At 33.9% G+C, this 26,938-nt stretch overlaps 1 protein-coding gene across 3 annotated transcripts in view; it reads right to left on the reverse strand.

Moving 5' to 3' along the window:
- The window catches only part of SCN9A (sodium voltage-gated channel alpha subunit 9), a 191,383-nt gene that overhangs the window by 45,133 nt on the left and 119,312 nt on the right, over positions 1-26,938 (reverse strand). For all 3 annotated transcript variants that reach the window (XM_007965235.3, XM_007965236.3, XM_073019778.1), the window contains 2 exons: positions 9,389-9,509; positions 94-248 (listed from right to left, as the gene is read on the reverse strand). In XM_007965235.3, coding sequence (XP_007963426.1) covers positions 94-248; positions 9,389-9,509 — 276 coding nt within the window. The remainder of the gene's footprint in view (positions 1-93; positions 249-9,388; positions 9,510-26,938) is intronic.

The following is a 26,938-nucleotide window of genomic DNA, read 5'->3' on the forward strand; positions in this document are numbered from 1 at the left end:
GTAAAACAACTTGCCATGATATTTTTATCTTTTAGCTCATTTTAAAGAATATCAACTTAATCAATATGTTGACTTAGGTGTCAGATCATTTACCAGGGCACCACTGCTGAGCAGGATCATGAGAACAATGAAGCTTTCAAACCAACTGTGTTCAACAATCTTGTAGCAGGTTTTCCTGATGTTCCACCAGATTTTTCCTTTCCCTGACTCTATGTTAACTTGGCAGCAAGAGAACCTCCGTACACAACCTGACAAGAAAGACATGCATGTTAAATCTTGATATTTAGAATAAATAAAAATTTTAATACATGATTTAATGCAAAGTGTTCTCTGTGATACTCCCTCAACCAAATAATTTCAACACCTATACTTCCAGTTTCAGATATATTTAATTTGAAAGTTGCCTTCCTTCATCTTCTAACTTTTCATTATGTTTTCTTAATACTTGTTAGTTAGTTTTAGCTTACTATGTATTCGTGTCTTCTGTAATCCCCAATTTCTCTTCAGTCTCCTCCACAGTCTTTAAACCACTTTCATTTGATGTGTGAATGAATGAATGAACTAAAATCCAAAGATAAAATGAATTTTATGGTCTTCTTTTCTGACAGATAAATTTTTGTAGTCTATGATACTTCCATTCCTCTATGATAAAAACCCTCTGAAATATACCTTTCTAAACAATATTGAGAAAATTAGTGGAAAGTCCTGAAATTAGGTTCAAAAGAAAGTCATCTTGATTAGAAGATCCAGATGAAACTGTTTCAAGTATTCTAAGTTAAAAACAAATCTGGCTTTAAAATTTCATGTATAAAATATACTGCTACAAAAATTTGCAAATTGTACTTAAAAATGGTTAGGTTTATTCATTCATTAACTCATTCATTTGTCCATCAAACCCTTGTTACATATCTTCTATGTATTCACCTCTGTACATGATTTTCTTTCCTCAGGGAATTTACGTTAGATTTTGGTTAGGTAGACAAACACAGAAATAAATGAATATAACTAGATATGGCAACTAAAGTGACAGGGTTCATTTTGATAGCATGGAAGAAGTCAATCTAACCTGGCTTATTTCTTGAGAAAGAGAGCTCAGTAGAGGCTTCCTAGAAGAGATGGAGCCTGGGTTGAATCAAAATATCAGTAAAAAAGAGTTTGGGTGGAATGCCAGGCCAAGAGGGCAGCAGAAATTGTTATGCATAGAAATTTAAACCAGTTTAGAACGGTGATGCAAGCAGAACGTACACAAGAGGCAAGGGTGAGAGATGAGTTTAGAGAAATTGGTCAGACTATGGAAAGCATTGGCCTTTACCTTAAGGAGTTTGGTTTATATCCTATACACGTTGAAGAGTAAGTAAAGGGTTATAAGCAGGGAACAAGATATACAGATTGCAATGTAAATTGATGTCTCCATGGTACATGGAGGATAAGTTGGATGAGGTGAATAGAGAGTAGTAGGGGTAAAGAAAGTTCCATACCCAGAAAAACATTCAGATTCTGGTCCGGTATCTCTGTCAGGAGGGGAAGATCAGGGCAATGCTAGTTAGGAACTAGAGCTGTAACAGATTCGGGACATATTTGGCATATAAAACCAGCAGGATTTGGTGATTGATTGGATATTGGATGTAAGAGAAAGGAAGGAGCCCAAGACTACCACGTGGATATCAGCAGTGAATTGAAAACCACAGGAGCAGGAGCTGACTTGGCAGGTAATAATTTTGAGAGGCCTGTGAAATGTTCAAATACAGATATCCTATAGATTTTTAAAATGGGGGTGGGAACCTGAAACAGGGGAAAAGCCTGTCTAGAAAGGAATACTTAGTAATAATTAGCATACATGTATCTGTTCAAGTCAGAACAGTTTTTGAGGTCATACAAAAAGAGTATTTAGGGTGAGGAGGAAAAAGGGCCAACTCCAAAACATTCCGAAACAACAAAATTAAGGGAGAGAATTCAGAATTCAGTGGTATGCTGAAAGCAGCCCATACCAATTCTCATTGTTAAACTGTCAGAAATTCCTGTTAGTCTGTTATTAAAAGCAGCCATTATTAAATATTTGACTATATAGACTTAGAATTCTATAACTTACTTTAAAGAAAGGTAATAAATACTAAAACATATCACTTCCTAGTTATTTTACTGTATTTTACTATTATTTATGCTCTTTGGGCAATATTTGTCTATTCTGTCTGAACGGCAGAAGTATGGCATACTGTGGGGCTATCATGCATCTCTTCTTTCTGGACGGTGGTCTATTCTCTCCGGATTATTCTCTCTTGACAGTAGTAATATGCTTTACTATTGGACTACTGTGCAACTTTTCTTTCTGGATGCTGGTCTATTCTATCTGGCCTATTGTATCCGGATGGTGGGAGTATGTCACATTGTTTAACTACTGTGAATCTCTTCTTAACTCCGCATTTAGCAGATTCACATCAGTAGTCTGAAATCAGTGATGGTGCGAATCTTTACACTATAAAAATCTCCAAGCACTACAAATGAGAACTTCTTGATTTTCTAGAGTAGAATTAAGAAGATGATGGAGGAAATGCTAATAAACCAGATAAACAGTCAAGGTGTATTGTGTTTGTAGCCATTACACTGAATAGCACAAAAATTTAAAAAAAATCCTTTCATTATTGAAATTCTGTTTTCTGATTTGCAAATAATTGCTTACATCACTGATAAATGAGTATCTGACATATAGCTTCTTCATTTCATTTTTACTTCACTGACTAACAAAAACACCAAGCAATCTTCATATTAAAACTATACTTGTTTATTAGCTGCAAAAATAGGTTGCCTATACATGCAAAAGTTTGGCAAAATTCAAAAAAAGCATTTTTTGATAAACAATTTGATATACAGAATATTCAATAAAAAGTTGTAATATTTTATTATTTGTAAATTGTGTGTCATATATCCTTAATATCAGTAAAATTTATAACAAATGATGTAAGTATGCATGTTTTATTTTCCTTGGAGAACCAGTTTATAAAAAGATTTACCTATACATCACTAGGACAGGTAGAGGAGAAAACTTTGAAGTAGATGAAATGAGAGATGAACAAGAAGAACCAAGAGGATGCAGTAAAAGAGAAACCAAAGTGTAAAAAGTTTTACAAGCAGTGATAAACAGAGCTATGAACGTAAGAGGCCCAGAAAGAGAATGATTGAAAAATTGAAAAATTAAATTTAAATCAATTTAAAGTTTATTAAAGCAACTAGAATTACTCTGAAGAAAAGAGAGACTCTTTAAAAACTAACTACAATGAATTCCTCCTCATAAAATTTTAGATGAAAAACCTCATTTTAGATGAAGGCAGGAGGTGGGAAAGTAATAATGGGCAGCACTTTTTCGATACCTGTTTCAGAAGTTTGAAATTTAGATATTTCTAAAAAATTGATTTCCTTTTCTGCAAAACAATATAGCTCATTAACAAGTATTGAGCCTTTCAAGGAACTACTTCAGATAATTGTAAGATGTATGTTCTAAAACAACAAAACTAGAATCCTTTTGACAAGATGCACCTGGTAGATAATGTTTTGTAATGGATCTTTTTATGTTTCTGAAGTCTAATTAGTGCATTGATCCAGTTGATATGAGGTTATTTTCTAGCACTTTAATTTCCAGCTCTATAGAAATACAGCAAACAAGGTGTTTCCCTCTCCCCCTACAATGTCTCTGGTGTTTTTGTTATCATGCATATTTTATGTGTTCCTGTTCTTTCTCTCTGGAAGTTTCTAAGTTCCCAGAAGGCTCAAACTGAGTCTCTAATGCTTGCTGTCCGTGCTTACGGTACTCATCGTTGTCCTCTACTTGGCTTAATAGGTCATTTATAGTCGATTTTTAAAAGACTTGATTCCCCAAAGAGAGTTATATAATCTTCTAAGCAGTTAGCCATAATTTGAAAGGTCTCATCTCTGTGAATTCTATGCTTTACATAAAGATTGGATGAAAAAGAAAAAAAAAAAGGTGATGGAAAATCTACACATAGCTTCATTTATACAATGTTAATTACAGTGAACATGATCTCAGATCTGAAATTATTTATCATCCTGTACTTAAATAATTGTTACCTAAATACATTTAGTTAAGAGAGAACATTCAATTAAATGATACAAAAACGGAGTAAAAGGGTAGGGTCAAAAATTAACTCTAAGTTAATCTTTTTCCGGGCAAATAAAAATACCAGAGAGAGTGAAAAAATGAGATGAATTTTTTAATATTAACTTAGTGCTCTAGAGTTTGTCTTAAACTTAAAAACAATGATCACCTACAAGAAAGAATCTATCTTTCTCAGGTACAACTTATTGGATAAGAAAGTTATCCCTTTGGTTAAGAAGATTTTACTCTCTGGGATTTACTTTTGTCAATCTTAAAGTTGAAGGGAAACATTGTTCTTATGATTGAGGAAATAAAAACACTAAAAATCCTAATTAGAAAAATTAGTAAACTTTCAATCTGAAATGAAGTTTCATAAATATTGCCCTCAGGGTTTATCACACCTCAGAGAGTTTCTTTCTGTTATTTTGAGGCAAGAGTGATGGAGCATCTGTCTGGTTTTCGTGCAAAGGTATATCCCAAGAGATTTCCAACCAAGCTGGTTAGCAATGCTATCACACCTTCTCTTTAAAAGGACTATTAATTAAATGTACACATAACAGGGAATCTCTCAAACATTTTAATGGGTCCCAGTGAGCAAATGCTATTTCTTTTGGGTGGTTTCACTAATGTGCTCTCATGGTGCATTACATAAAGTCTATGCTGAATTTCATCATGTTAAACCAATGCTCTCAAAAAAAAAAAAAAAAAAAGAAAAGAAAAGAAAAAAGAAACCATTGACCATTTCAAAGACAGACTATTCATTAAAAACTATAACAGCATGATCAATATAATTAATGTAAAAATTGATTATGAAAACAAGCTTCCTTCACCATTTCTTAATGTCTAAAATAACTAAAACAAATATTTGTTAACATTATCTTTCCAAAGAAAGAAAAAATAAAAGTCACAAAGGAGTTGGTTATTGTGTTACTAAAGTTAGAATTAATGATTAGTTATTTTACAGGAAGTGGGTGAATACAAAACATTTTGAAAGGAAGATTATTTGGCTCCTCCTACAAAGTTAACAGAAAAGTACATTATTATTATTATCATTATTATTTTTTGAGACGGAGTCTCACTTGTTTGCCAGGCTGGAGTGCAGTGGCACGATCTCAGCTCACTGCAACCTTCGCCTCCTAGATTCAAGCGATTCTCCTGCCTCGGCCTCTTGAGTAGCTGGGACTACAGGTGCTCACCACTAGGCCCAGCTAATTTTTGTATTTTTAGTAGAGACGGAGTTTCACCATGTTGGCCAGGATGGTCTCGATCTCTTGACCTTGTGAAAAAGGTTATTTTTCTCTAATCCTGATTATGTAATTTACTAATTTGATAATCTAAAAGCAGCACAATATAAAACCACATAGACCCAAAGAATCATGTCATATTCATAATTATATAGGTTGTCAAGTCATGTAGAACCAAGGATAGTAAAGAACAGGGCAAGATAGGAGTCTGAAGTCTTGAAATACAAAGTAAAAGACATGGAACTAAGGAATAACCTGGCCTAAGAGGGAGGAGAAAAGATGAATAAGAGGAACCAGATGCAATCAATGAAATACATTAGTAAAGTGATAGTTATGAAGCTGAAATGAATCAACAAATATGAGACAATGAACAACAAAATCATTTTAACATTTGTCTTCAGTAAAAACATGCTACTCAGATTTAATTGTTTTTCATACTTTCTTTAATTTTTTCTATTACTTTTCAGGTAACAGAGATCTCTGGAGGTGAAACATTGCTCTGAATTGGTATTGATTCTAGTTCAGCTCTTGTAGACCAATTACCAACTTGTAAGTAAACATGTTCATGATTCTTCATTCTGACAAGCCCATACTTCTCAGTCTTCATGTGGAAACTATGCATTTCCAGTTTTTGAGCACCCCATGTTCAATCCATCAACAAATTGCTTCAGCTCTAACTTCAAAATATACTCAGAATGTCCCACCCTCACTATACAAAACTTTACCATACTAGTCTAAGCTCCCATCACCTCTCACCTGGATTTATGCAGAAACTCCAAGAAATCTCCCAGCTTCTGCCATTGCTATTCGCCCTTCCACTCTTAAGATTGCACATTGTGAGATTTTAAAATCATATCCTTATAATGTTCTTGAAATGTCTTATAATCTGGCCTCTACTACATCTTTGATCTACACTTTTTAAAAATAATATCATTTGTTTTGTTTTTTTGTTTGTTTGTTTGTGGGAGACAGAGTCTTCCTCTGTCATCCAGGCTGGAGTGCAGCGGCACAATCTTGGCTCACTGCAACCTCTGCCTCTTGGATTTAAGTGATTCTCATGCCTCAGCCTTCCAAGTAGCAGGGATTATAGGCATGTACCACCATGATCAACTAATTTTTTTTTTTTCATTTTCAGTAAAAATGCAGTTTCGCTATGTTGGCCAGGCTGGTCTTGAACTCCTGGCCTCAAGTGATCGCCCACCTCGGCCTCCCAAAGTACTGGAATTATAGGTGTGAGCCACTTCACCTAGCCTCTGACCTTAACTTTTAATACTCTTCTCATTTCTCATTATTCTCCATCTATATTCGCCCCTTGGTTTTTCCCAAATGTTTTGCATATCCTCACCTTGGGGCATGTGACTTCATTACTCTGCCTAAAATACTTTTCCTCCATATATTTGCATGCCCCCCTTCAATTTTCTTTATGTCACAGAAGAAACATCACCTTTATAGGTAGGCTTTCTCTGATCAATCATTCATTCATAGCATATTTATGTGCTAGTAAGTTTTTCCCCCTCACTCTTGGTATTCCTCTTTTCCATATACCTTCTCCATAGCACTTTTCACTTATCTGACCTGCTACATCTTGATATGTTTGTTCAGCGAGGGGCATTGTTTTGTTCACAGCTCTGTCTCCCTCCAGTGCCTGGAACTGGACCTGGCACACAGGTATTTAATAATTATTTGTTTACTGGAATAAAGAATGATTATGTGAATACATGGCTGAAAGGCTAAACAAATTGGCTGCTTCGTTGAATTGATTAGGCTACAGATCCAGAGACTGTATGAAGTCTCTACTGGAGCACATAAAAGGGATGTGACTCAGAGACAAGTACTCCCTCAGTAAATTTCAATGGTCCAAGCCCAGGTTAATCGGAAAATGTGTTTCCATAATATTTCTTCTATACTGGCCTCAATTTGGAAGCAATGAACACTCTCAAAGTAATCACAAAAGTATTTTCATTGATGTTTATAGGATTTAAAAAACTTTATGTTATATCTTAGTGTAACAGCACCTACAGTCTGAAATAGCATAGTATTAATACTTTCTGTAAGACTTTAAGTTTTTAGAAGTTATTTTTTGGTTTGAAACTTTAAGTTGATTGATAAACCCAACTTCTTTCTAGCTATCCTAGAATTTTAAGTGATGATCATTCATAAAATGAATAGGGAAAATCTTGGTAGCATCAGTACAAATTTAAGTCTATATGCTGCTAATAAATTTCTTGAGGAACAGGCCATACGTGTTGATGAAATTCTTAAATCCCTATAACATGGACACTTTTAAAGGAAACTCTGCATTTCCTTATAGCACTAATTTCAGCAAGCGCAAAATGTATATTGACTGGATGTCATACACCTTTGCTCCTTACATAAAATGATATTTGGTGTGCATTTAAAGAAAAACTATGCACTCATTGTAGTTTGCTGATGTCTTTATTTTCCAATCATTTTGCTTCACGTGTGAGTGTTATAAGAGACTAGTCTGGAGACTGAAAGCAAGTCGATGATTTTTCAAAAAATACTAATGCAGAGGGTAAGCCCATGACTAAGTCATTAGCATCTGTGCTATCATAGCTTCTTTATAAGATTGTTAACAGAATCCTTGAAGAACAAGAAAAGTAGAAGAAGGAAGATAGACACTGTGCTAGTAAGTTTATAATCATTATCTTATTTGATCCTCTTAGCATTGCTGTGATGTGGATGCTGATATCCCCATTTTACAGATGAGATATCTGAAGAACAAGATTTTAAATTGTGTACTAGTTCTCACAGGCAGATAATAAGTAGGCAAATTAGAATGTATGTTTATCAGGCTCCAAAGTTTGAACTTTGTGTTATTGTATTACATTACAGCCCTATGCTGGGCTTGTATTTTTACCTAGATGATACAATACGTGTTCAGACAATACTGCATTATCCCTGGCAAATTCCAGAAGTAGTAAGAAATTCAGTACATCAGAAAGCATACAGGAGTAGAAAGAAGTACTGTTAAAAAATAAGAGACTAAGGCCAAATGTAAAGAACTTTACATGTAAAGTTAAGGACTTCAGACTTTACCCTGAAGGCCAAGGATTCACACATTTTAGTGTGCATGAAAATCCTCTCGAGGGCTTGGGCCCTATCTCCAGAGTTCTTGATGAACTTGTGACTAGCAAGGAAAACTTTAAGGCTCTCTCAAAGTCTTTAGCTTGAGGGTAAGATAGATCATGAAGTTACTAATAAAGACTGGAGGAAGCTGTAAAACATGCTAAAGTTTTGTTTTTCTTTTTGCCCTTTTCAAAAAAAACTTATTAAACTTGGAATGTTTTAAAAACAACAGATGGTGATGACCAATGGGGAATTGTAAGCAGATCTGGGACTCAAGAGTGAGGTCAGGGGCAAAGATATTGATGTTAAGAGTCAACAGCACAGAAATGGCTTTTCAAGCCACAGGCATGCATGAAACACCTCAGAGCTTCAGAATAAGAAAAGATAACTGAAGTTTGAACATGTGGGGAGAAATCATTATTTACAGGATGTGCAGAAAAACAACACTCATTAAAGAAATAGAGAGAGGAACTCAGAATTCTAAGACAAATAAAAGACCAAAGGTAGACTATGGCCTCTGAAACTAAGGACAGGAAGAATTTTGAGAGAGACTGTGGTCAACAGTATCAAACAGTTTTCTGAGAGTTAGTGAGTAGATTCCATTTTTTATTAAAAGGACAAAAGTATAAACTCTTTCATTAACTTGTATTGTAGTGGTTCCACTGATCTGGAAATATGAATTAAGGCTCTAAAATAAGAAGCAGTAGCGTGCTTACAGTCTAACATACAGTGATAGGAAATTATTGTTAGTCAAGTGCCATAGATGTGGAAACTGAAATTTAGAGAGCTCTAGTGACTTGCCCTTAATCATCATACAGCTATAGCTGAATCAGCATGGAATGGAGTCTTCTGACTTACCAACAAACTCTGGTAAGTATTACGCATTAAAACAAACTCCAAAACACTAATAAAGGAATGCTAACCAAGGTCTCAATTTTTGTCTTACCATCTGTGAAACAGGCTTCTGGCTCATCGGAATTCATAGGTTCAGCCTCTGCTTCTTCTCCTTCTCCAGGCAAAGGGTTATCAACTGTGCTGCACTCTGAGGAGCTTGATTGGTTTAATCTCTAGAAAGGAATTCACCACCCCACCAGGTAGTTCATTTAGAGTTCATTCAAATCTGGCATTTAAGCCTTATTTAATAATCAGACTCATGCAAAGTATTATGAAAAAAAGATTAATAGTATGATGGCCATAAAAATGTATAAACACATATTGAGGTCAAGTAACCTTAAATGTATCTATACTTGATCTTTCTATCTACACCATCCTGTAAAATAATAAACTTTATTATATTTATTACAGTAACAGTTATGTGGCCAAAATTAGATAAGGTAATATATTGATGTTAACTATCACTTTTGGAAAGTATTGACCACATCTTACTTTTTTTAAATTTTTAATATAAATTTATGGACACTGACAATCATTATTTGAGGACAATCTATACCCTATTTGCAATATAATACAAGTGTGAAATTACTAATGCCTGATAATTGAAAGCTCAGATCAAATAGTTGGCAAAAAACTTAATAGTTAAAATTTTTTAAAAAGATGAGTTCAAGATAAAGTCCACATGTATTTTTTATTATCTCTTGGATTTAAATACATGTAGTAGGACGATATAGATAGAAGTTCTTTGATCAAGACCACAAAATCAAATACGGTTTTGAAATCAAAATGCCAATGACCATACCAACACTACCTATTTTGTATATAACATTTTAGTACATTGTAGAAAAGATTAAACAGTATTATTTATAATATCAAGAAAGTGGCTACTAAAGTAAGCACCACATGCAAACTCTGAAACAAAGACTGAAGAAAATTAAACATGGCAGACTTACACATGGAGTAATGAATTCATTGTCATTATGATCATATAACTGATCATAACACAAATAGGTTTTTCCCACCCAGAGCTTTATGAGTAACCATGATGTTTACACATACACACACACGAATAAATCTTTACAGAAAATACATACAGCAATTGTAGCAAAACTCTGTCAAATTTCCCAAATATTGTTTTATAAAGGAGTAAAGCAGCATATTAATGGAAGAATTAATTTTTCATTCTCATTTGCTAAATGACACGTGAATATTGGAAGCTGCTAGTTACTACAACACGATTCTCTTATGAAGTTACAACTTTATCTTTTTTAGAGTAGTTCAAGCAAGTGCAAGTGCTAAAAATAATAAAGTACTTATTTCAGATAAATTGATTCTTGATCTATGAATCTGTATTAATATCATAGGCCCAATCCAAAGGTTTGAATTTTAGAGATTGACTTGGAAGCTAGAAGTATTCTTGATGGGTACCACATTAAATTCTCAATGCTATTATTATCACCTAGTATACAACATCATAAAAATGGCATTGATAAAGTATTGTACATAAGGAATGATGTAAGCAGACCAAGTCTTTCTTATAACTGGAGTAAAGAATTGAACAAACTGTTAAGTGAACTCCTCTAGTCTACGTTGGCCTAGAGGCATTATTCCCACCAGGTCCATGAGTTTGATGACAGTATCAGTTATGAAAGTGTTAGTACACAATTTCACTCAAAAACAGGTTCTTTAAACGGATTGAATTCATCTAAATTAGTTTAATCTAAAATTAGAAAATAGAAATTAATTATAACTGAATATTCTATAAAACTATAGAACAGGTTTTAAAATAGAAACTATAGAATGAGTTTTAAAGTATATATGACAAGTTGTAAAATATAGATTAATCCAGGAAATGATGTTGGATAAACTTATAATTACTAATATGTATTTTGTGCCAATTGCCACAAAATCCAAAGTACCATATTTAGAAGACTACAGTTTGAATGGCTTCAATTCTTGACCTCTCGGCTGCACGTGAACTATCATCAGGGAACTGAAAGACAGGGCCCTATTATTCTGTGAAGTTAAGACCAAGTCCTTCAATTCTGAAAAAAGAATTATTGGCCTGGGTTTTGAGGTAAGGCAGTGGGAGGAATTGCTGATGGAAAGAATACAAAGCACCTCCCTGCTATTAGACACAATATTAACAATAGGAAATAGTTATAATTGTTTTCTCTGAGCTGGTAACAACTTTTAAATAAAATGATTCTTATTTGCAGAATTCTGACTTAGGCTAAATTCATGAAAGCATCTTCAACATCAGTAATTGGTTCTCTCACTGTTTAAGAGAGCATTAACAAAGATTTATGCCAAATTAGTTTATGAGCAAGTAAAAATTCCAGTGATTTTACGTAGTGTATCTTGCCATTGAAACTTTTTTTTTCACATGCAGGTTTTATATTTTTTTATGGTCAATTGAATTCAGCTTGGCGCATAATTTCATGTCATAAATTAAAGTTATTAAATATTATTGTTTAATGGGTCAGAAATTATCAAAATATCTGATATGAACTATTATTAATTAATTTGTATTTATAGTCAAATTATTATGGCTAATAGATTCTTACACATTCAGGGTTTTCTTGGGAATGCATTAAGTATTCAAACAGTAACTATTTCAATACTGTATATAAAATTAAATATTTATATGCACACTTTAGCAATATAGACAGTTCTAATCAATTTGACCTTTGAATTCTACACTTGCTACAGTATAAGCTTCTTTAGCAGAGTTCTAAGAGAATACCTTTATATAGAAAGGCTGATATATATAATAAAGTTTTTTTCCTGTGGTGAAATATATTGAATTCTCACAGTAAGCATCACCATATTTAAGTACTATATAAGGAAGATCATATCAATTTATCAATTATTTGTATTATTTTATATGATTATTTTCTATATTACTTTCATTTCTTTAAACTCAGTCATCTGTTGTTTAGTTTTCCAAGTAATTTTGGAAATGAAAGAATGACTATACTATATTAGAGAAGTGAAATAAATGCTTTAGTATGAAAAAATTTTCTTTTGCTATTATAAATAGGACCTTCTGTAATTTTCACATGGATTTGATTTCTAATAAAAGGGAAATATCAATTTTTTATCATTGGCAGTCTACTTATAAATAAAATAAATATAAATGTAAGCATAGGATCAAGAAGGTGGACTCATTAGTATTAGGAATCAGAAGTGTACCATAATTAGCATTCTTGCCTTTTCATTGAATAATATGATATTGACTGTAAGTGCCTTCTAAAAGTGTCTTTTTAAAAATATGAAAGTGATATAGTTGACTCAAACATTTTAAATGTATAATATTTACAGTGCAAAAGTAAAGTTTCCTCCACTATCTCCTTGATTCAACCCCCTTGAGGTAATCAAGAGAGAAAGAGAGAGAGGGGAGAGAGAGAGAGGAGGAGAGAGAGAGAGAGAGAGAGAGAGAGAGAGAGAGAGAGAGAGAGAGAGAGAGAAGAGAGAGCGAGAGAGAAATTGGCATATCTTTCCATATTTTTCAGTGTGCATCCATACAACACTATAGCTGTGAAATAATCCTTATCTTGATTGTAAACTTATGTAGCTATTTAAGATGCTCCTTTCAATTACTGAAAATATGTTCAAATTAAAAGCTTTATTATTCTTCATGGTTTTCCCTTTGATTGCCTTGAAGCTGTGTTTTCTACTATACTGCTTGAGTAGAAATTATGTTAAATATATGTATCACATTAGAACATGTCCTAAGTTGTTCACTTACAAATTTATCACTGGCATTTCCTAAGATAAACATTAACAATGTAAGCCTATTTCATGCTATCATGGATGGTGGTTAACGCTACTTAGTTAATTATTGTTCCAAGAGGTATGAAGTAGGAATGTCTAATGACTTGATAATCTAACGCTCAAAAGAAGAAACTATCAAACATATAGCGGCACTGTACAAAACACAGAACTCAACAAAAACCTTACTCAAAGAGAATGATTGATGTTGAAAAGAACCTAAAAGTGTTACATTTAAAGTACATACTATAAACTGTTTGCTTCACACAACAAAAAAAGATATTCTTTAAGGAGCAGAGCCTAGAATGGTTATTTCACCTGAGCCTTAAAATACTCACAAAAGACAGTAAGAAAGTTGAGAGAAGAAAATCAAAAGGAGGAGATGGGTATAAGAGAGAAGAAAAATTATGACAGACATTCATGGTAAACTAAGCGCCATTATCTGTTAATAAGCAAGAAAGACATTTTAAAATTAGTTTCAAGTTACTGTTATCCATCTTTTAATTTAACTGCATAGTTTTACCGTCAATATCTATAATTGTGTTCTTGAATCATTAAGGAGTTAAATAGTAAAGTTCAATTAAAGGATCAAAGGACCCTTTGAGAAGAATTCCACACATAGTTACTATGTGGCATAAGAGTCCAATATTTTCCAATTTCCCATTATGTTACAGGATAACTAGTTGTTTAAATACCCTCTTCTGGTGCAGAACCAAAATAACCTTTCTTCTCTCTTGCAATTGTTCAGGGCCTTTATTTTTTTCCTTCTGGAGAAGTGTGAACATTATCCTTTTATAGAGTTTTTAAAATTGGAGGTCATTAATATTGTTGATATTACTATTTGTGCTTTTCATCTTGAGTGTAATGACATTTCTTAACATGATTTAGATTTCTGGGCCCCTCGAGGTCTCTGCAATATTGTTTTTGATATAAAATTTCTCAAGATTCTTTTTGAAAGGTAATGCCTCAAGTTAAAAAATCACTGAAGCTCAGGAATTTCAGGAAAAAATGGAAATAATTTTAAAATACTCCAGATATTATTGATCAGTGGAAAACTCAACTGTAGTTTCTTCTGTTGTCTAAGTTTTAAAGTTACTTCCACTAATTTAGCAGAAAATTGTCAGTTTATTAACTAGTTGCAATAAATTCTGGGCTCACATTCTAATTATGGACAACTAAAACTTTAGCTTTTTTTTTAAAAAAAGGCAATAAAACCTATTTTTTTCCTTTCCTATTTTTCTTTGTCTATTGCTAGCAGAGAAATATTGTGTAGGCTCTGGGAGGAACAGCTACTCATTCAGCATGAAACACACAGTTTCATCACAAGGTCAACATGCTATATAGTATTCTGTTGGTGAAATAATGAGGTCAAATCTCAGCCACCACCAGAGAAATTCAAAATAAAACCAATGATTTCATGGAGAGCTCTTTTTTTCTCAGAATCTTCTACCTAGGGCACTTTCTATCCAATAACATGAAAACTTACATGACTAAATGATAAGATATGAATATTTTAAAAATCACACAAAAGCAACAACACTTGGCCATATAAGAAGGCTGGACTGGCTACAGATTTCTCAGCCAGGTCCTATAGTATCATCTTGAAGTATTTTTCTAATGAAAAGAACAGAAGCATTTACTAGTAAGAGCTAGGAGTGTAAAGTGGCCATTGATATTCAAGGGTTGTCTCTGTGCTCTGTCACAGAACTTGTCAGGCCTCTGAGCCCAAGCCAAGCCATCGCATCCCCTGTGACTTGCACGTATAAGCCCAGATGGCCTGAAGTAACTGAAGAATCACAAAAGAGTGAAAATGCCCTGCCCCGCCTTAACTGATGACATTCCACCACAAAAGAAGTGCAAATGACCGGTCCTTGTCTTAAGTGATGACATTATCTTGTGAAATTCCTTTTCCTGGCTCATCCTGGCTCAAAAAGCTCTGCCACTGAGCACCTTGTGACCCCCACTCCTACCCGCCAGAGAACAACCCCCCTTTGACTGTAATTTTCCTTTACCTACCCAAATCATGTAAAATGGCCCCACCCTTATCTCCCTTCCCTGACTCTCTTTTCGGACTCAGCCCGCCTGCACCCAGGTGAAATAAACAGCCATGTTGCTCACACAAAGCCTGTTTGGTGTTCTCTTCACACGGACGCTCATGACAGAACTGCTATACTGTTTGCAGAGAAAGCAGCAGGAACATAGTGGGTCAAGTCAGAGTATCTTAAAATCTTTAGAAGCAAACATTTAGACAATTTACTATTCATGCCAGCTTTAAAAAATGCAACATGTAGGTAAAGAAGGATTGGAACCTTAGCAAACACAAAGGCAAAGTATAGATACTCAGACTCAAGCTTTGTAAATATTATCTATAATTTTAAAACAAGCAAGAATGACAAACACAAAGTAAGTTACCTAGATATCTGAATCATTTCTGTCAACCACTAATACTACCCACAATGAAGGAGGGCAAGGAAAAGTGAATTTTAATGAGCTGAATAATTACTAGTTTTTTAAACATGTGGATCTCTAATATAGAAAATATAATGTAAATAGAAATTTTACATGAATAAAATAACTCTATCCCTTATGTAAGCAACTTTTGCTAAAGTGCCATATTTCAAGTCATTCTTAACTGAATATTTCGTTTTTTCTTGATTAAGAGGATAACTATTTATCAACATGTGCCTCATCTTTTCTAATAGCTTGGTAAAAAAGTCATAATAATTTATGAATTCAAAACATATATGCATATGTTTATATGTCTATGCACGTATATATATATTTCTAGAAATAGTTTTCTCAAAAATTGTATGTTTTATCTATACCTATATAGATGATATTGGATGCATATGCATCCTTATTTAGGCTCTAGTTGAAGAAAATTCACCATATTCTGGAATAAAATAGTTTTCTATGAGAATATTGCCTCTGAATCCCCACCAAATTTGAAATAGAAAAATAAATCTTTCACTTAGGCCACCTTTAAGATTATCTTTGAATAAATTGGAACACAAAAATAACTAATTTTTCATTTGAAACTGCAATGACACACCCTAGGGTGTGTCAATTTCAGGATAAAGTTTTGCTTTCATCATTGCACAATAGATAACAATAATACAAACATCTCAACGACAGAGAAATTCAAAATATGAACTAGATTATAGAAAATAGTCAAAATTCTTATTGACAGAGATTCCTTCCCCCATCCTAGTACTATTAAAGTTCATTCAACAAGTTATGCTAAAATTAAAATATATCTTAGTATGTATTTTTAATGCATTTTAGAAATATTCAATAAGGCAATACATATTAATCTGTATCTAATTTCAGTAAAAGTCTTCTATGTGTTATTGATAGATCAGTTTAGTGTTCACTTCATAATGTGCTCTATCTAAAACTCCTAGTTTCTAGAGGCCACTCTGGTTAGGTATATAATCAGAAACTTATTCTCATCAATGAGTAATATTACTTCTGGAATAAAATTAAACATTTTGAATACGTATCACTTATTCATTCATAGGCAAGGCCTATCAACTTTTAACTGATGCATTTTATATAGGAGGAAATAAAATCAAATTAATTACTGAGTTGATTTTAAAAAAATAAAGTCCCATAACTAACAGTGCTTAAAACCATTTCAAAATGTATTCAAAGTTTATACTAGAAGCAGGGCACTTTGGCTCTGACCCCAACTTTCTAGATGTGTACTAAGAAAGCATGAGTCTCAATTTACTTATCCATAAATATACAGCTAGAGCTACAATGATCCTTTCCTGCTCTGAGATTTTATATTTATGCCAGAAACATTTCTTCCACAATTTTTTAGAGTTTTGATCTACTTAATTTAAATGTGACAATTTAATGTGATAAACATCTCTATATTTTTATGTAGATTTAATCAGGAAGGGAAGTTGATAGAGGTTTTCAAATCAAATGTTGCTTCAATGGCTACTGTTACATTCTGCATTTTACTTTTATAATCAATTCAATAAAAATCTACAGATCATGCACTTGAAATCACTTAAGCACATGAAGGTTACATCAAAGAAGTCATCAAGAGAATCACAAAAAATATAATAGAATTGTCCTGGTGACGTGCTGTGATGTCACTTTATTGAGCAACTGTATATGTTTCTACTCTCTTGCAATGGGTCAGGCAGAAAGATTTTGTAGCTGAACAGCATGCAAGACATTGAAAAAATATCGTATGTATGATTTTTTTAGGTAACCTGTGTAAAAGTGGTGACATATGTCTCTGCCTGGTTAAAAGCACAGAGCTGCATCCTTGATTGATCCAGTTTGATTTTACCCCTGTGAGAAGTAAGAAGGTTAGGTACTGAATTTTAGAAATGCAGCATGATGAAAGAGTTTAGTCAACTGTGTTTTAAAATGTTTAAAGTCATATACCTATAAGTAGAAATTAGTTACATATTTGAAAGTACATGCTATATACTCAACGTTAAGCAATATATTGGAATCACAATACTAAGATTAAATGTCATTCAACAGAGACTTTAAAACAATCAATTAAACAGTTACATAATTCTATTATTTAGGAATTGAATTTACTATAATGTGCTAATGCAATGTTTTGCATTCTATTTTTCCTTAAATGCAAGCAACATTTAAATATAAGTGATTCTCAGTATAGGGGGTGAAGTGGGAGTAAGAGTATGCAGCTTTAAAAAGCATATTCTAAAATTAGCATGTCTTGATTGACTTTTATTTTTAATTAATTAATTTTGACATTTTAAACAGCATTGCAAAAAAGTGAAGTTTCCAAATTTATCAAAATATAAAGAACAAGACACATTGATTTGAATATGTCAGACAAATATTTCATTGTTTTTAGGCACATAAACAAATGAAGATGGAAAGATTTTTCAAATTCTTTGGAAACAACCTGAAAAAAAGAAATGGTCTAAGTGCAATTCTACAGAAGAGTGCTTTTTAAAAAATCCATGCATAAAAAATACAATCAAATGCCAGTTTTACCCAACAGCATAACTGTAACTAATCCCTAAATTTTTCAAAGTCAAATGCATTTTTAAAAGATTATTACATTTTCTAAAGTGTAGTAATAAGCAGAACATAAATCTAAATTAAGGAAAAAACTTTGATTAAAAAATCTAATGAGAGAAAGTCTTGATAACAATGTAATTAAAACCACCACATAGTAAAAGGACATTAAATATTTAACTTTGAGAACGGCAAATATTGAAACAACTTTTTATCAAGTCAATAAAATGACTACATTTCATAATAATAAGCATATTTAATTCTCTCTAAAGATAATGACTTTGTAAACTGAACACTGAATAGATGAATGGGTGGATAGACGAATGAATGAGTGAATCAGGTGAACAACATGAATGCTGGTTCCTCGGCCTGAGATTTCCTTCTGTACCACATCTGCCCAGTGAAATTCTCTCCATACTGTAAGGTCTGGCTTAAGTGCCACCTCCTTTCATGTGAAGTCAGCCTGATATAGCCCCTTACTCAATGCATCCTCAATGGACTAGTTTAGTGTCCTGTTATGGATTGTGCTTTGCTTTGTTCTGTGTTATAATTTTTTGTGTATTTATCTAAGGTGCAACTATTAGACTGTAAACTTTTGTTGTAAATGATCAATCACCCTTTACCTTTGAAGTACATGAAGTTTTTAGTGTGGTTTTTGGGGGACTCAATATTTATAGGGGGTCAAAAATATTTCATGAGTGTAATTTAGGAGAGAAAAACTCTATGCCTATTACAATTCTGGGCAGATAGTCATAGAAAATTTTAATGTGTTCTCTACTATGCACAAATACAAAAAATAAATAAAATATCTGTGTTCAGTAACATACTTATGTAATTAAGAAGTAAGATTATACAGGTAGAATAAAGTTTATATTTTACTTATGTCTTTATACTATGTTGAGCCACGTGAAATTTCTACTTTTTGCATATTAAAAATGGTTAGATATTTAGTTTTTTATTATTTAACTTAATATATTCTTATTTTCATATATACTAATTCAGTAAATAAAAATTAAATTTTGTTTCTTGGTAATTTTATACAATATGTTTCAAAGTATAACATTGTAGTTGATGCACATTATTCCAAACTATGCCTAGTAACTAAATCTCTTCAAATAGAAAATAACCGATCCGGCCACTGCACTCTAGCCTGGACGACAGAGCGAGACTCCGTCTCAAAAAAAAAAAAAAAAAAAAAAAAAAAGAAAATTACCATCTTTCAATTCTTTTGACATTTTCATAAAGGAATAATAATAATTAGTAGCAGTAATAATATTGGAGAAGCATGTCTGACCTTGTTAATGTCTTCCAATGTATCTTACTAAGATAATCCAGATTTTATTCAGGGCAGCAATATGCCTGGATAAATGTCCTGCCTCAGCCAGGCTTCCTTGTTGTTAGGGGTGGTCATGTCACACTGTTCTTGCCAATAAGACATAAGCCAAAGTTGGATAAGGATCTCTGGGAAAGTTTTGCTTTTCCTCAGGCAAGTGGGATAGTCATTACTTCTGCTTCTGTCTATTTCTTTCTCTTTCCTACCTCAGTATTGGATATAAAGCTGTAGGTGGAACAGTCACCTCTAATTATAGGCATTAAGATAGAAGAAAAAACACATATGAAGACTGGCAGAAGGGAGAAGAGATGGAGCCTAGGACATGGAGGCCACGTGGACTGCTGATCTGTGGAAGTTTTAAAATATGAAAATAGAATGCTCTATCCACTTATGCTGATATAGTTAAGTCCCTGTTGCATGCAGTTAAACAGAGTCCTGACTCCGAAATAGCCAAAAATAACATAATACAAAAAAAATAGGGATTACCCATGTACCCTTAAGTAAAATAGATTTATGCAAATAATTAAGATCTTAACATGTGTACCTTGGTGTGGCAGTAAGTGTATCCCCTAGCCCTTAATATAGCTTTAATGTGGAAGATAATATAATAACAAATCAATTCTACTTAATACATTGTCCTGAGAGAACACAAAGTTTCAAAGAGAGCAAAGCGATGTGTAGAAAACATTATGCCAAATTGATTTAATACTTTTCTGTAATAACATAATATGCCATGACAAAGGAGATGCTTTAAAGGCAGTGATCTGGACTTTAGTGATATTTCTGAGTCACTTGCCAATTTCATCAACAAGCCAGGGAGAGCTGGATAAGTCTTAGTAGCACTAAGAACCTAATAGTTACCTCAGCAAGCCTTTCACCAGAAAAGAATGAATGTATCAGGCAGAAGCCACAAGAACTTGAGCTTGGTCAAGACGAGTTTGTCATGTTTATCAATAATTTGCATGAAAAAATAGAGATACATTAATATATATGCAAATAAATATACAGATACACATGAAATACTATAATATATAAAATATGTGTTTAATATTGAATAAATGGAAAGGAAAGGGTTATGTAGTCTTGAGAAAGAAATATATTCTAGAAGTAAAATCAGTTTTACTTTTCAATAAAGAAGGGAGTAAGATAGTTTTGAAGAAACAAATTTAAACACTTAAAATATAAAAATCACACATTATTACCAAGGTAAACTATAACCTAATCAGTCAGCATTAAGGTGGATTAGAAGCACAATATCAGAATCCCAATGAATCAGCAAATGTACAATACCATTACAACAGAAATTTCGTCCTGAATTACACCATTGCAGAGGTATAGCAGAAAACAATTGTATTCCTACTCACTCTCCTGCCTTTCTATGGCATGTAATATAACGATTAAAGCTTGGGGCTTAAATTTAAAAACACCCCCAGACACATCTGTGACTAAATGAATCTTTTCTTAATCTTTTAGAATCTCAGTCATCTGCAAATATAGATGAATTACATTTACTTCCTAAGGAGGTCACAAAAGGGAAAATTATATAATGTGTGTAAAGGGGCTACTGTATACATTTTATCCGTGTGTGTAGTGTGTGTGTGTGTAGTGTGTGTGTGTGTGTGCTTTCTTCTTTTGCACCCACCTCTCAAATGTGTTTGATCCACTGTTCTCAGCTTCTGTCTATGGCTCTGTCGTGCGGTACATGCTGTAAGGCACTGTGCACATCCTGCTTTCCAGTGAGCTGCTCATTCACCCAGCTGCCAAAAGTGTTGGCTGCTGAAGGCTCACATCCGAATCCCCCTTTGGGCATTATCGTGGTAGAAGGGAGGTGCTTCCCCCAAGGTTATGCCCCTCTCCCCTGGAAGGGTAAATGGAAAGCCTGCATCCAAGGCATGGTATGGAGAAGAAAGGCCTGACCCTCTTGCTTTGTTTTGGGACTACTCCAAAGGGTCGTCCCGGCACCAGGGATGCCAATAGGATCAGCCGAAATCTCTGTTGCAATTGTAACAGTTCAACTTCTCTCTCTGCCCAATAATTTTGCATCCCTCACTTTTTACAGATGTTAGGTATCGTTCCTGAAAACAGCTCTCAGTAAATCTTAGACAAACAGATTTCTCTCTCAGGATTGGTTTCCCAGGGAACTGACTCCCTACACAATCCTGTGATAAATAAAAGTTAACATACAAAATTCCAACCTATCTACAACTCTGACTTTTCTTCTTTCCTTAAGATTTATGTTTCGGCCGGGCGCGGTGGCTCAAGCCTGTAATCCCAGCACTTTGGGAGGCCGAGACGGGTGGATCACAAGGTCAGGAGATCGAGACCATCCTGGCTAGCATGGTGAAACCCCGTCTCTACTAAAAAAATACAAAAAACTAGCCGGGCGCCGTGGCGGGCGCCTGTAGTCCCAGCTACTCGGGAGGCTGAGGCAGGAGAATGGCGTGAACCCGGGAGGCGGAGCTTGCAGTGAGCTGAGATCCGGCCACAGCACTCCAACCTGGGCGACAGAGCGAGACTCCGTCTCAAAAAAAAAAAAAAAAGATTTATGTTTCCATATACCTCCTGTTCAGGTTCACTGCCTGTACTGCAAGTAGCTCAAATTTATGATGCCACCAAATTAAACTCTGTATTTCCCCTACCTCCTCAATTTTCTCCTCCATCAGTATATCCCTAATTGCATCAATAACCATCCAGTCCCTGTAATCCCACCTCTTTGGGAGGCCGAGGCGGGTGGATCACGAGGTCAGGAGATTGAGACCATCCTGGCTAACACAGTGAAACTCCGTCCCTACTAAAAATGCAAAAAATTAGCCGGGCGTGGTAGTGGGCGCCTGTAGTCCCAGCTACTTGGGAGGCTGAGGCAGGAGAATGGCGTGAACCCGGGAGGCGGAGCTTGCAGTGAGCTGAGATCGCGCCACTGCACTCTAGCCTGGGCGACTGAGCCAGACTCCGTCTCAAAAAAAAAAAAAAAAAAAAAAAAAAAAATCCAGTCTTCTAAGTCAAAATTCTTTGTTATGGGTTGAATTGTAATCCTCCAAAAGTTATGTTGAAGTCCTAACCCTGGCATGTTTGAATGTGATCTTACTTGGAAATACGGTCTTTGCAGATACAATTAAGATGAGGGCATTAGTGTGGGTCCAAATCCAATGTAACTGGGGTCCTTATAAGAAGAAAAGACAGAGACACACAGGGAGAAAACTATGTGGGTACCGGGCCAGAAACTGGGATAATGCAGCTGCAAGCTGCAAGGATTGCCAACAACCTCCAAAGTTAGAAAGCAGCAAGGAAGTATAGTCACTACAGCCTTTAGAGAAATCATGGCCTTGCTCAGACATTGATTTCAGACTTCTAGCCTCCAGAACTGTCAAAAGAATAAATTTATGTTGTTGTAAGCCACCGAGTTTTTGCTAATTTGTTACATCACTAAGAAAATAATACATCCTTGGATCAGCTCACAGTCTTATATATCTAGACCCTGGGGTCTTATATTTTAACTTTCAAGTTAATCCAGATATTAAATTATTGCAGTTGTGTGAGAACATGATCTTTTTTTTCCCTCAGCAGTTCTTAGCACAGTGCTTACAGCATAGTAAGGTGCAATAGATATTTACTGATGAATGGATGCATTTCATGCTTCCTTTAAGGTTTATAACGAGGAAGCACTTCACTGCCAATGGTATAAAAAAAAAAAAAAAACCTGTGAAGTGTGTTGTTAATGTTTGGAGCATCCTTGGAGGGCTTCATTGCACTTCAAGAAAAGACTGACTCTGAGAAGAGCCATCAGTTCAGTGCCTGCATTCTTAGAAACAGTGAAAAGAGTATTATTCTCATGGGTACCTTTGAGATAACAGCATGCCTTTCTTGATTCTGACACTGTATCTTCAGAGAAGTGCTATTGTTCTATTTCCATTTGTTTACTCAGAACTGTTTAAGATATTTGACTAAACGGTTTGTTTGAACTCATCTCTTTGGTTATTTTCTGATAAGATGTTTTACTGTAAAATATTTTGATTTGATTCTGGAGTGTATTTTTAACTATCTATCAGGATGAGGAAATCTGCCAACCTGAAAACTTATACTAGGATAGCATTGAAAATTCTGCATAAACTATATTGAGAAACCAGGATGCTAAGTCATAAAAGAGAGGGTTTTTGGGTAGGGAGAGGAGAGGGAGAGATATCCAAGGTTAGTGATGTTATTTCCCCTTACTCAAAATGCAGGTTCTTAAACAACCAAAAGGGTAAATATATCCATAGCCCCTGAATAAAGAAAGTAGTATCTCAGAAACCTGAACCCAAGTAAGCTAGGGATTAGGTTACCATCATTTATTTTAAAAATTATTTTTGACACATAATAATTGTATATATTTATGGGGTACATGTGATAGTTTGATACATGTATGCATTATGTAACTATCAAGTAGGGTAACCAGCAGATCCATAACTTTGAACATTTATCGTTTCTTTGTGAGGAGATCATTTACAAACTTCTAGCTATTTCGAAATATACAATACTTTATGGTTAACTCTAGTCATCCAAATTATTCCATAGAACACCAGAACTTATTCTATCTCACTGCAGCTTTGTACCTATTGACCAATCTTTCTCCATATCTTGCTCCTCCAAGCCTAGCATCCTCAGATAACCACTATTCTATACTATCTACTTCTATGACAACTCTTTAGATTCCACATATGTGTGAGATATTTGACTTCTGTGCCTGGCTGATTTCACTTAACATAATATCCTCCAGGTTCATTCATGTTGCCACAAATAACAGGATTTCATTATTTCTTATGGCTGAATGATGTTCAATTTTTCTTATATACTACATTTTCTTTATGCATTTATCTCTTCATGATCATTTAGGTTAATATAACTTGGTTATTGTGAACAGTACAGCAATAAACATATAGGAGTACAGTATTCTATGTTTACTCTATCTCTTTAACATATTGATTTCATTTCATCTGGATATTTACCTAGTATTGGGACTGATGGATCATATGAAAATTCTATTTTTAATTTTTTTAAGAACCCCCATATTACTTTCCATAATGGTGGTACTAATTTACATTCTCATAATCAGTGTGTAAGGATTCCCTTTTCTCCATATCCTTTTAATACTTTCATCTTTTGATTTTTTGATGGTAGTCATTCTAACTAGAGTGAGGAGATACCTCAATATAGGTTTGATTTGCATTTCCCTGATGATTAGTGATGTTGAGCACATTTTCATATATCTGTTGGCATTTCTATGTCTTCTTTTGAGAAATATCTATTCAGGTCTTTTGTCCATTTTTGAATTATTTGTTTTTTGTTGTTGTTGTTGAGTTGTTTGAGTTCCTTATATGTTTTAGATATTAACCCATTATCAGATGCATAGTTTACAAATATATTTTCCCATTCTGTAGGTTGTCTCTTCACTCTATTGATTATTTGCCTTGCTGTGCAGAAGCTTTTCAATATAATCCAATTTGTCTATATTTACTTTTATTGCCTGTGCTTTTGAGGTTTTATCAAAAAAAAATCCTTGCCAAGACCAACATCATGAAACTTTCCCCATTTTTTTTTTCTTGATAGTCATGTAATCGTGGGTCTTACATTTTAGGTAGTCTATTTTGAGTTGACTTGTATAAAAATTTAGAGATAAAGGTCTAATTTCATTCTTTTGCATGTGGCTATTCAGTTTTCCCAGAACCATTTACTAAAGAGACTGTCCTTTCCCTATTATATGTACTTGGAAACTTTGTCAAAACTCAGTTAACTGTATATGTGTAGATTTATTTCTGGACTCTCTATTCTTATGTATTGCTCTATATGTCTGTTTTATGTCAGTATCATTCTGTTTGGTTACTATAGCTTTATAGTGTGTTTTGAAGTCAGTTAGGGTGATGCCACCAGCTTTGTTCTTTTTGTTCCAGGTTACTTGGGCTATTTAGGGTCTTTTGTGGTTTCACACAAATGTTAGGACTGTTTTTGTCTTATTTCTGTAAAGAATGTCATTGGTATTTTGATAGGGATTGCATTAAATCTATAGATTGCTTTGGGTAATGTGGACATTTTAACAATATTAATTATTCTAATCCATGAACATGGAATATCTTTCCATTTTTGTGTCCTCTTCAATTTCTCTCACCAATATTTTATAGTTTTCATTGTAAATATATTTCATCTCCTTGTTTAAATTTATTTCTAAGTATTTTATTTTTTGTAGCTATTGTAAATGGGATTGCATTCTTGATTTATTTTCAGATTATTGGTTGTTAACATATAGAAATAATACTGATTTTTGCATGTTGATTTTGTGTCCTCAAACATTACTGAATTCATTTATGAAATCTATTTTTTTTCATGGGGTCATTAGAATTCTCTATATTTAAGATCGGATTATATAAAAACAGAGAGAATTTGACTTCCTTCTTTCCAATTTAAATGTCCTTTATTTCTTTCTCTTCCCTGATTGCTCTGGCTAGAACTTCATTACTATGTTGAATAAAAGTAGTGAAAGTGAGTATCCTTCTCTTCTTTCAGATCGTGGAAAGAAAGCTTTCAGCTCTTCCCTGGTTAGTATCATGTTAGCTGTGGGTTTGTTACATATGGCCTTCATTACATTAAGGTACGTTTCTTCCATACCTAATTTGTTGATAATTTTTATCAAACATAGGATACTAAATTTTATAAAATGCTTTTTCTCTGTCTATTGAGATGACCACATGGTTTTTACATTTCATTCTGTTGATATAATGTAGAAAGTTTATTGTTCTGCAAATGTTGAAACATCTTTGCATCCCTGGGACGATTTCCGGTTGAGCATGGTGAATAATCTTTTTGATAGGCTGTTGGATTTGAGTTGCTAATATTTTGCTGGGGCATTTTGCATCTGTGTTCATCAGGGATAGTGGCCTCCAGCTTTCTTTTTTTGTGTGTATCCTTATCTGGTTCTGGTATTGGGGTAATACTGGCCTTGTAGAATGAGTTTAGAAGACTTCCTTTCCTTTTGATTTTTTTGGAATAATTTGAGAAGAATTAATATTAGTTCTTCTTTAAATGTTTGGTAGAACTCATCAGTGAAGCCATGTAGTCCTGGACTTTTCTTTGCTAGGAGAGTTTTAATTACTGATTCAATCTTGTTACTCATTATTGGTCTGTTCGAGTTTTCCACTTCTTCATGATACAATCTTGGCAAGTTGTATGTATTGAGTAATTTATCAATTTCCATTAGGTTTTCCAATTTGTTGGTATATGCTTGTTCATAGTAGTCTCTAATGATCAGTAGCTGCTGCAAACGTTGTTAATGATTCTGAAGTTGCATCCAAATTTAGGCAAAGACAATTCAAAGGATATGATCCAGAACAGGCATTTGTAATAAAGTCCCCAAGTATGTCTTTCACACACTAAAATTCTGAAACACTGATCTTCATCATGCTATCTCTTTTAAATTCAATCTGTAGCCAACAGCTACTTACACTGTGT

Source organism: Chlorocebus sabaeus, chromosome 10 (assembly GCF_047675955.1).
Source record: "Chlorocebus sabaeus isolate Y175 chromosome 10, mChlSab1.0.hap1, whole genome shotgun sequence".
NCBI classification, from domain to species: Eukaryota; Metazoa; Chordata; class Mammalia; order Primates; family Cercopithecidae; genus Chlorocebus; species Chlorocebus sabaeus.